A 12,589-nucleotide genomic window follows, 5' to 3' on the forward strand; every position below is an offset into this window, starting at 1 on the left:
TCATTGTCTTCACAACAAATCAAATTCACAATCTCAAATTTAATTACTAACAATAGACAGAATAATTATTGATGCTAGGAATGCTTCAAAGGGCTGTATTTTGGTTTTAGTTTCTGGCCATCTCTGTGTGTAGCAGTCTGTATTTTCAGCCACGTAGTCTCGTTCCAAAATACATCTTGTATGAAACCAACAAGTGGTGAGTAAATTTGGAATGATCCACTCCGCAGCAACATAATGCCAGTGAACTGCTGATCACATACACACATTTCCTCATGTGCCACTTTAAGTCGTAAAAAATTAACAAGCTTCTAACAAAATATGAGACTCATCATGTTTATTTTACAAAACATTTTCTTAATTTTGCACAGCTTGCATTCTCTTTATCACAGTATCAAATGAATGAAAGAAAATAAGGTCATTCTTAACATAACTATGTAGAAACCTTAAAAAGAAAAAAATTACTTGCACAAAAATAATCAGCTCTGGACAAAGAAAATTGTGGAACTATTTCTTTCCAGTTAATGACCTGGACAAAGTTCATCCATCCATTTCTGTCCATGTCTTCAGCAGTCATAAATGCTTCGGTTTTTCTTACTGTACAAAATGTGTACATTTTCAATGTTAAACCAGCTCATTCATTGATGCTTCCCCAGCTGGGCCTCAGAACATGTCATCATGGCTGAGGTCTGGAATATACTGCAAGCCACGCTCTTTCAGTGCTTTTGCCAGCAGCCTCTCTCGCTCCTGACGTGCCTCTTGTTCACGACGCTGTGAGTCAAGGATGTCATCTACAGATACTTTATTCAGTGGCAGGTCATTTTCTTTAGCTGGGTCCTGCAACATATAAAGTATATGAAAGACATTATGTAAATTATCCCCTATTAAATAAAATGAAAGCATCTGGTAAATACCAACTTCCAAAATTCAACCAACTTGAGTTATGCTGTTTTTAATATGCTTTCGATGTTCTGAACACTTAAAAATGTTAGAGGCTTTAAAGTAGCTGTATACATTTTGAATACACCCTCCATCTCACGAGTTGCATTACTATGCCGTGTTGCTAAAAAATTTTCACTAATATAACAAAAATGTTTCTTGTAAAAATAAAATAAAAATAGGAAAAAATACGGACATGTAGATATTGAATAGAATTCTACAATGTATGAAAGTTGAGGCAGCAATCCTTAATTTTTTTACACCTTTAGAAATTCTACTGATAAATCCTTTTTTCTACTATTTCTAAAGACGTGACTATTAAAGTAATTCTAAAACAAGTAATACAAGCAGTTTACGCACATATCAATATATCAGAAATGTACCACGTGTGCATAAAATGAGTCTGAATTATACACAAGCTTTTGCAGGTTTATGATGGGTGCTTGTTACATTTTTGATGTAAGGAAACTTACATCTTTAATGGTTCACTACACAGTTTATTACTTCAATCACCTTCATAATGGTCAACATACTGAAAACTCTATTAGAGATACAGTTCTATAGTTTTATGTATGTTTGTTTTCCTGTACTCATGAAACTGCACTGCAATTGTTGGAGTACAATTCACACATACATTTAACAGTACCATATCCCAAGTCACTTTAAAGATGTAATACTCACCCTATATAGCGTGTGTTTGCCATACAGAACGTACTGTCGGTTTAGTAAATCTCAATGGCTTTGGAACAAACTGAACAAATTACTGTATAAAGAAAATATTAGAGGTTGAAAATTACATATATATAAAAAAGCAGCAAACAATGCTAATAAACCCCTGAGTGTGTCCGTAGAGTCAAATCTCGCATAGTATTATCTGATACAATTCGATAGATAAAAAATCTACTCACCAAGCAATGGCAGGAGAAAAACACAGAAGTTAAGGAAATGTGCAAGCTTTTGAAAAGAACTGGTGAGACTTAGGAAATAGGAAGAGTTACAGAAAAGTTACCCAGAACTTAGGGTCAGGGGAGAATTACTGGATGGGATGACAAGGAAAGGCTGTTTGTGACTGCACCAAACAAGATTTGAAAACCAGAGAGCTTATTACCCTATCTACCACCTTTAAGCTCTCAGGGTTTCAAATCTCATCCAATGCAGTCCCCAAGAGCCAGTCTTTTCTTCTCAGCCCATCCGTAATTCTCCCTTGACTTGGGTTCTGAACAACTTTTCTATGACTCTCCATTTCCTAAAACTGGCCAGTCCTTTTTAATTCACCCCTCTTCCTTCGCCTTCAACCTTTCTACCTGAAGAATCCAATGACTCCAAAACCTTGCACATTTCCTGAACTTTTAAATTGTTTTCTCTCCTGCCACCACTTGGAGAGTAGATTTTTTGTTGATGTAACTGGGCTGCAGAAGTGCCATGACAATACTGAAATGGACATTTTGTTCTATCGCCCCCCATCCACTCTTCCATGACACGGTGTGCTATGCACAACTACCGTCTCTGAGGCCAAAGCAAGCTCACCAGTGCCACTCGCTGTTCTGTGCACTTGCTATCTCCCCCTCCAAGCCATCAACTACTCTTCCCTCCCACTCCCACCTCCTTTCTCCCTTTTTTATTATTCATCTGGAAGCTATGTTCTCATTTGTCTATTGATGATTTAACACTTCATCTACATGACAAGATATTACCTTTATTCTTTCCATTGTTTATATTCCACCAGGTATCCCTCCTTAATATACTTATATAAATATCTATAAAATGTCTATATAAATACAACAGAACAGTGCTCTTGTAATAACAGCATCATCGGTGATGCTCATCACAAAACTTATAATATGCTGATTCACTCAGAGCTTGAATATACTGAGACTACTCTTTATTGTGGAAGAGAGTAATCACTGCACAGAAATATGGTAAATGAATGAAATATGACTTCCATCTTCAAATTCACTGTAGATGTTGATCATAATGAAAATAATGTCACTACACATTTATCTTTCTGAAGTTCCTCTACCACATGTAATGAAGGATGTGTGTATAAATAACACCATAAGGAAGCACATGGACTTATACTATCCTTTACTGTCTCTGGATCTAGAACTAAATGATTCTATGCTGTTAACTGAAAAGCTTTGACAAAATATATGTGGAGGGGTGGGGGGGCAGAGTTAGTATCCCAAGACATTTAATAATGGCTTGTATGAAGGTCACAAATGAACATCACTGATAATTCTGGCTGCCTTTTTGGCCTAAGATTAGTATTTTCAAATGCACAGTACTGGCCCAAAATATGATCTTGTTGTTGTGGTCCTCAGTCAGAAGATTTGTTTGATACAGGTCTCCATGCTACTCTACCCTGTGCAAGCCCTTTCGCCTTTGAATAACTACTCCAACCTGCATCTTTCTGAAACTGCTTGCTGTACTCATCTCTTGGCCTCTCTCTGTGATATTACCCCCCCACCCCACTTCGGCCGTCATCAGTTATTTTGCTGCCCAAATAGCAAAACACATTTACTATTTAAGTCCTTGTTTTCTAATCTAATTCCCTCAATATCACCTGATTTAATTCAACTACATTCCATTATTCTTGTTTTGCCTTTGTTGATGTTCATCTTATAACCTCCTCTCAACACACTGCCCATTCCATTTAACTGCTCCTCCAAGTCCTTTGCTGTGTCTGACAGAATTAGTGTCATTGGTGAACGTCAAGCTTTTATGTCTTCTCCATGGACTTTCATTCCTACTCCAAATTATTCTTTAGTTTAGTTCACTGCTTGCACAATGTACAGTTTGAGTAACAATGGGGATAGGCTACAATGCTGCCTCATTCCCTTGTCAACCACTGCTGCTTCTGATAGCCTTTAATGCCCTGTACTTTATCCCTGTTACCTTCAGGATTTCAAAGTGAATATCGAGTATTCCAATCGCCACTATCAAAAGCTTTCACCGAGTTTGCAAATGCTATAAACATAGATTTGTTTTTCCTTAATCCATCTTATAAGTCATAGGGCCAGTACTGCCTCGTGTATTCCTACATTTCTCCAGAATCAAACTGATCTTCACCATTGTCGGCTTCTACCAGTTCTTCCATTCATCTCTAAAGAACTCACATTAGTATTTTGCTACCTTGACTTATTAAACTGATAGTTGGTAATATTCACAAGTGTCATCACCTGCTTTCTTTGGAATAGGAATTATTATATCTTCTGAAGTCTGAGGGTTTTTTCGCAGGTTTCTTACATCTTACACACCAGATGGACGAGTTTTGTCATGGTTGGCTCTTCCAAGGCTATCAGTAGTTCTGACGGAATGTCATCTACCCCCAGGGCCTTGTTTTGACTTAGGTCTTTGACTGCTCTCTCACATTCTTCTCAAAGCATCCCTTTTTCATATATGGCTGCTTACGTTTACAAAATATTGCCTTCAAATTCATCTCTCTTGTATAAACCATTTAATATACTCCTTCCACCTTTCAGTATCCCTTCTTTGCTTTGGACTGGTTCTCCACCTGAGCTCTTGATATTCATATAGTTACTTCTCTTTCTACCAAATGCATGTTTAATTTGCTGTAGCAGTATCTATGTTTCCCCTTGTGAAATATGCTTCTAAATGATCTCATTGAACATAATAAAGTGAAACTAAGCAGTTATTTAAAAACATCAAGTCCAATTTGTCTTACAATTGTAAATTCCTGTGCCATTAAAGTATTAAGCACTTTTTGAAGCTTGTAATGTGTTCATGTACAAGATTTTTACAGTTATCTCTATGTGCAGCTGTGTGTCAGTCCCTTTTGAGTTTTAAAATTAAGATTTTTCATATTTCCTGTTTAGATATCCTCCAAATCAGTTATGTTGGATATAGACACAGTAACAGGAAGTAATTGTGGCACATGAAATTCCATTTCTTTTGATAGAGTGCCCATGATGTACAGGGGCTCAAGATCTTTTGCAGTCATATCTTCTTTGTGGGTCACAAAGGTGGGACCTATATTTTCTTGAACTTTGTGACATGACACTATCAAGTACAGTGATGCATACTTGTGGTGACTTTGGAATAATTTGTTCCTGCAGTCACTTAACATAATCTGCATTCTTCATCTGATCAGCTTTCTGTAACGGAATAGTACGCCTTTTTTGTTTTTCTTCTTCACAGAACTTGAGAACAAAGTATAATATTTGAGTTCCCTTCCTTGAGATTACATTAATTGCAGTATTTTTTTGGAGTTATCTCCCTTCTACTTTTTTAAGAAACAAAGAGTATAGTGTGGGATTCAGCAGTGCTCATGAACAGCTGGACAATCCATTAGAAGTAACTGGTATGTCATAGTTTATTCGGACTACATTTACCACAGAAGGTCACGATTCCCCTTCTACCTAAGCTTTGATCACATAGCTAGCTCTAATATTTGCTGCCAGTAAAGATATTTTCAACAGGCAATACTTCTAAGACAGCCCTTGATCTCTCTACAGCCTTAGGAATTTAATATGTTTGACTTCATCTATTGTTTGATCGTCATGCTATTTAAAGAAATATCCCTTATGTGAGTTATTTGTCAGAAACTACATGGCTCTGTGCTTTGTTGGAATCAAATGACAATCTTCTATCTGCATGAAACACCTTGGTGTAACCTACTACCCTATTTGCTAAACCATTTATAGCCTATTCAGCAAGAGCTGCAACAGAACAGAAGCAGTTGCAAGTCACTGACCATTATATCTTGCCCTGCAAGCACATTCTGTGCTCAAGTGATACATAGGGGTGTCGAAAATCCTTTTTATATGCTGTGCAATTAGCTGCAGGGCTAACATCATACGGGAGCATGTGTCACTTGTGTGAACCCCTGTATTACAAACTGCAGTGTAATGAAATAAAGTGTAAAAAACTAACACTCAGCATTGTAGATTCAAATACAAGCTAGTTTAGTAAAATACCAGTTACAGTAATGTTGAAGGATGACAAAACTACGTTCATTCTGTCAAACTTTAACTATTTTCATTAGGGTTTATAAATATCCGGGTCACTGTTGTTCTTGTTTGTTCTAATAGTTCTTTAGCTTCCAACATGTTCTGTGTTTTGCTGCAACACAGCCTTTAATTCTGGCCCAAGTTGGTGTAAGCGGCCTGTCAAGAGGGAATAGAGATGGCAAACCATGACCGCAGAGTCCAAGTAAACCTGGACAGAAACTGCTTCCAAGTGAGTATGAAGGACGATCCATGTACTAACAACGACCCTATTAACAAATGTGAATGCACCGTCAGAGGCCCTCAAAGTGTTGACCCGGTGCTGACAGAGCACAGAACCTATGAAGGGTCAGTGAGGGATCATCCGTAAAATGAGATTCCTGGCGAATGACAAGCTGCGGAGCAAAGGAAAATAAGGGACTGCAACTCCAGAAGATGATAGTAGTATTCACTGCAACTCCATTGAAAAAGCATGAAACAGGGATTCCAAGTGGAAGGGTAAGGGGCCGAAACTGGTCATGCTGCTGGGCCGCCATCAGCCACTAACAAGGATGGGGTGATATCCATAAACAAGATGTCTGATTCAGGTTGTGAGATACACACATCCCCTTCCTCCTCCTCATAGTCATCATAGGTCGAGTAGGGCGCACGGACTGTGGGTCCTGCAGCCAACTTGTGTGACTTGTGGTAGAAGACCACTGGTCTCTGAGACACTGGGGGAAGGGGTTCCAGGAGGAAGCCTCACCACTGGCAGGCACTGAAGAATGGGGACACTTCTCCAGCTGGGTACAGGGAGCAGCACTCAGAGGAGAGGACATGGGAACAGCAGGGGAATCAGATAGGAGATGGGGGGGGGGGGGGCAATAAGGAGGAGGAAAGAGGTGGAAAGGAAATGAGGCAGCAAAATTACACACCACAGACACAGGGTGAAGACAGTCCTATTTCTGACGAGTCTCAGCATTGGATAAATGATCAACTGATTTATAATCCTGTATCTTCTTTTCCTTCTTCTAAACCAGACAACATACAGATGACAGAATAACAGGGACTCCCCTCACAGAGTGGCTCTCCACATTCATCACATACAGGGTCCGCTGTACAGCTGGAAGATGTGTGCTGGTAATGCGAACATTGGAAACACCTCACAGTTGGCAGGATGTAAGGCTTCAAGTCACACTGGTAACACACAACCTTGACCTCTGGTAGAGTACCCCTTCAAATGCCAGAATAGAAGCACTGGTATCAACAAGATTGTCCCTACCCATGTCAAACAAAATGAATGTGTTGCCATTCCAGATTGGTGGGGAGTTCCTCATCAGTTTCAAGGATGAGGTTCCTACGAAAAATGACTCACTGAACCATATTCAAAGACTGGTGAAGAGTACTGGACACAGGGATGTCGACAAGATGGTCACAGGCACAAAGGGCCACAGGTTGGGCGACAGAAGTACTTTTCATCAAAAACAAATCTGACAGCATCTTAATCAGAGTTTCACTTCACCACACTTGTCTTCAATAGTTTCCATGAAAAATAACAGGTTTATGGTGGTGAAAGAGTCCCTGTCAGCCCTGGTGCAGATCTGGTAGCGGGGAAAGGTTTCACCCGAAGCTGGTGAGCCTGGCCTACTTCCAAGAGTGTAGCCAGGGAAAGGAAGCAGCATTACAAGACCTGTTGCCAACTGAAGAGGCCGCCACAGAGGAATGCTTTTCACATGCAAAGTGTCCACCCTGATACCACCCACTCCAATCAAGGGCTCTCCTGTAGATGCCAACCAGCCATAGCAAGGGCAGCCATTGTCAGGAGTTCCAATGCTCCCAAATGACAAGCATCCACTTTTAAGCATACAAGGGGAGATATCAGCCCAGTTATCAGAAGTGTGATCCGCGTGTTGTCAGGGGGCTCAAGCTTAATGACACCACCACTCAGACTGGCTTCCATGCTGCTTATATAGTGTTAAAGTACAACCGTGTTAAGGAAAGGATGGAAGAGAGTGTAAGGCCAAATGCCTAAGATGCTACGTAAGGTGTTCTTCCCCAGCTGGCTCACACTATGAAGAGAAAATTTAGAAGGGGAGGTCAAACACCATTGGGGGACCATAAATGCTGAGAAGGAAAGGTTAAAATGATACAACAAGTGGAACAAAAGCCGGAAGGCATACCAGAATCCTGGAGGACAGCCAGTCCTTTGTAAGCAAGGACACAGAGGGGGCAGAGGGGAAGGAGTAGGGGCAGGGAGGGAGGGGTACGGGGGAGGGAATGCAGCCCTGGATGGAACAATGAGCCACGATAGCTCAGGGTCCTGTGTGCGCCCTGCACGAACTCATGAAAGAGCTGTGAAGCCTCTGGTGATAATTTTGGTGAATGGAGAATTTCATATTCTACGTTCTTCACTTTCATAATTTATATTTCACTTTGTACCCTTTCTCATGATTTTTATAGTTTATCTTTCCTTTCCTCTAATGCTCCACCTGATTTCCAATTTTTTTAAGTTACCTTCTACATTTCCGGAAATTTTGCAAATAGGAAATTGCACTGATGGCATTAACATTAAGATGGCATGTGAGACAACAGTGGGGTGAACATTGAAACATAATATAAATCAAGAAACAAAAATGTATTGTTGTAACAATAGAAAGTGCAAAAAATTACACATTGGGCCTCAGTAAATGAGCAAAGACAGTGTGATGAAACAGCTTCAAACTAAGAGTTCCAGCATAATAGTAATGTTTAGGAAACTACAAATCTGATGACGATAAAATTCACAGGCCATAATTCTGTTACAAAATTCTTACGACATCTGTGAAATGAAGTATCCACATTTCAATTGAAGACAGTAATAAATGACAACATTCTTAACAGTCAAAACAAATAAAACATTAAATATTTTTAGTAAATTTCTAACAAGCCTTACTATTTCTCCAAGCAGGATTACATTTTCACCACGAACAATGATAACACCACGTTGAATATCACCATAGTCCTTGCCAACATGTATCCTCTCAATAGTGTGATGCAGGACGAGATTCGCAAACTGGTCGACACAGCGCAGGTATCCAATCAAGGTCCTTCCATCTCGCAGGAGCACCATCAGCTTTTCTGATGATCAGAAACAATGACGTATTACATATCTCTGGACATTTTCAACTACACAAATTTGCATTTAGTCTAATCCCACACACATTTGTAACAAGAATGATTCACCTTAGAAATAATTCTAAAGCAGCGCACTACTGAAACATAAATGCAAATAATTTTTAACTTCAGAATAAAATCAGATCACTGTTTTACAAAGAGCTGAACAGAACATTTCCTGACGCACATGTAATGCCACCATAGTCAGGTTTGACCCTGTAGTATTCATGACAAACATTTGAATGTCTCAAAGATGCAGACAGAATACCGCTTTGACATGAAACTACCTGCTGTATTTGGTCACTAGTAAAATAGCATCATGGTGTGCTGCTGTTAATACTATTTGCTGTGGTGCCTCTTTCATGCATCATGCAATCAGTAATATACAATACCCAACGATGGCACACAATAACAATCAGCGTTTGGAAGGCAACACACATATTTCTCTATCACTGTGTGGTGTTGTACGATTACTGTTAACAGGCGATTTTACTCTGTAGGAACAAATGAAAGAACACAATTACTTGCCTTGTTTGGAAAATATGTTAGAATACAAGAGGAAGTTTCATTGACGACACACAATACAATGTACTTCAAGAAAGACTGACCCTTTACCCATTCTATCACATTTATCAGGGGGCATCTCAATCACAGTGTCATAACAGATAGCCTGGGTGGGGAAGGACAGAGATCTTCAGCCCTAAAATGGATACATTTTTGTTTCTAGGGTTAAATAAAGATACTTGAACAAAAGAAAAATGGATACTTTAGGTCACATCATGGGCACAGCTGCCTCCATAAAGAACAAGGAGATACAGTAAGTAAAACAAGATAAAGTGTCCTCTGAAGAATACAAAACGTGGACTGCAGTACTGGTGTACTTCTTTCAAAACTTACTGGGAACTGTTGTTGTTGTTGTTGTTGTTGTTGTTGTTGTTGGTGGTGGTGGTGGTAATTAAATGGTATGGGTCTTTCTGCCTGCTTACTAACCTATTAGCATTCTTCCAGCACTGGTTACGGCCTTATAGTCCACGGTCAGCTTACCAACTACTTAACTGCAACCTACTTGACAAATGCCATTCAAGTCTCTGCAAAAATCACAGCACATACGGGCATCTGCAGAAATTTTTTCCAGTATAGGCCAAGGGTCTAAAATTGCCATTTTTTGTATAAGTAAGTTAGTTTCATTGCTTCTCATGCCACAATAACTAAACTTTATAGTTGACACAAAAAAACTTGTTATATCCCAGAGATTGGATGGTTATCCACTCAATATATGAATAAAAACTCTGTACTTCAGATTTCAGGGGAAGGGGCAAGAGCCCACATGAGCCCCCACCCCCTCCTCATGGACACCTATGGTAACACAACATCCGCTTTCATAAACAGTCGATATAGAGCTCGCCATGGCTAGACAAGAGTAGACTAAATGTGCTTCTTAGACTTTAGCAAAGACTGACACTGTCAACTTCAATATTTTACCTGACTAACTTAGCAGATTAAATTTCTCTCCAAATGCAATGCAATGGTTTCAACAACAATATGTCATGTCTGGCAACATTAAGTTGTAAGGTAGACACGTAATATCAGGTGTCCACCAGGGTTTGGTTTTAGTTCCTATAGTATTTTCCTTGTACATAAATGATGTGTCACAGTTCCGTGCTACTATAAATACCACATTTATGCTGATGACCTCGGGTTAACCTAACAATAAGTGCTAAATCAGTCGAGTTGAAGACAGCTACTGAGAATTTCAATGCCGACATTTGTGCAATATCAAAATGGGCACAGAAAATGGGGTTAAAACAGAGTCCATTCAAAATCCCTAGCCTGAAATATCTCTAATACCTACTCTCTTGAGTTGGTCAAATATTAATCTCTCTCCCTCAATGAAGAGTCTAAGAATAATAATACATGAAGACCTAAATTGTGCTCAGTACATAGCAACAGCATGCAGAAAAGGCATCAGCATCTCTCCAAGCCCTACAAAAATATAAAAAGCTCTTCCTCATATCAGAGAACTGAAAAACAGTTACTTTAAAAGGACAGTTAATGATGTACCTACTGAAGTAACAATAATGTCTGCCTTTGTTCCTTAGTAGTAGTAGTAGTAGTAAATCCATTACTGTTATTCACACTGTTGCTACTAAAACCAAACTCCACCTGAACAGGCCATGAAGGCCCAATGGTACTGGCTGGCCACCGTGCCATCCTCAGCCCACATGTGTCACTGGATGCAGATATGGAGGGGCATGTGGTTAGCATACTGCTTTCCTGGCTGTATGTCAGTTTATGAGACTGGAGCCACTACTTCTCAATCAAGTAGTTCCTAAGCTTGCCTCACATGTGCTGAGTGCACCCAGCACACTACTGTTAGGTAAATTCAAATAATTTCTAATTCTATTAATACAATTTAATTACTCTTTATCATATTAAACACATCATTTTGGTAACCATGCTGTAAAAATACTTTGTGTGTAAACCCTGGCCTGATATAAGAGAGGCTCCAATTGACAAGGTTAAATAAAATAAATAATATTATGTCCTGGTTCATTTGGATCTGCATGACAATATCAGGCATCATTTTCTTGTACTAGGTCACACCTATTTACCCAGTGCTAAATTTTGGTGCGGCTGAGAAAACACAAGAAGTGCAAATCATTTTTATGCTATAAACCAGTTGTATCAAGTTAAGGAACAATATATTCTGAACTCATTCCGTGCTGCTGCTGCTAATGGATGCAGAGCACTCAACATCATGGTAATCAATGTCCTAATGTAAATTACAAGTCATGTCATTCTAATGGGAAGGGGGGGGGGGGTCAAGTAAGCTGTCCCCCCACATGCGGAGTAGTTTATAATGCATTCACGTCCACCTCCTTTTCCCAGCACTTGAGGGATAAAGACCAACTGTTCACAAAATTCACCTGTTTAACACTGGTATCAGTATCAGTGAGGCTGGTAGGCAGATCACCTGCCAAACCAAGGCCTTCCCCAATTTCAGTATATAAGACATACACAGCTAAAATATACTGAACCGAAAGTGGCATACCACAAACTTCACAGAGTGGTGGATCTTCTTGGTGGAGGAGGAAACCACATGTTAAAGGGCTATGGCCTATGTGCAGTCTGGTGGGCAATACTTCCTCCAGCTATTCAGTTTCCCACTGACATATGATTCGTCTGTCAGATGATGAGATGGTGACATGCAAGGTGATTGACTAAGGAGAGCTACTATTAAAGAAAAGGAATTTGGAAGGCTATACTTAGCGCAAAGGGCCAAAAGAAAGGGATATTCCACCAATCTATGGGATACCATGAGTCGGGTTCCAATGAACCATTGTAGGGGTGGGTCATTACACAAGAGAAAAATAATGGGTGAGCCTGGTACAACCAACACATAAGACAGTAGACTACTACTGAGAGGAGTGGAAGAAGAGACTTCAGTAGACTGCGCAGAGTTTATTACTGAGAGCAGTGGTGCACCAGATGTCATTCCACTATTAGGCAAAGAGGGGTGGTTGTTTGGGTGGAGAAGGGACCAAACTATGCGG

At 39.7% G+C, this 12,589-nt stretch overlaps 1 protein-coding gene across 1 annotated transcript in view; it reads right to left on the reverse strand.

Moving 5' to 3' along the window:
* Positions 1 to 317: 317 nt before the first annotated feature.
* LOC124612438 (U6 snRNA-associated Sm-like protein LSm1) overlaps positions 318 to 12,589 on the reverse strand; it is a 64,094-nt gene continuing 51,822 nt past the window's right edge. The window contains exons 2-3 of the mRNA XM_047140648.1: positions 8,815 to 8,999; positions 318 to 834 (exon numbers count right to left, since the gene is read on the reverse strand). Of these exons, the coding sequence (XP_046996604.1) occupies positions 661 to 834; positions 8,815 to 8,999 (359 nt within the window). The 3' untranslated portion in view covers positions 318 to 660. The remainder of the gene's footprint in view (positions 835 to 8,814; positions 9,000 to 12,589) is intronic.

The sequence above is a fragment of the Schistocerca americana genome, chromosome 4 (genome assembly GCF_021461395.2).
Source record: "Schistocerca americana isolate TAMUIC-IGC-003095 chromosome 4, iqSchAmer2.1, whole genome shotgun sequence".
NCBI classification, from domain to species: Eukaryota; Metazoa; Arthropoda; class Insecta; order Orthoptera; family Acrididae; genus Schistocerca; species Schistocerca americana.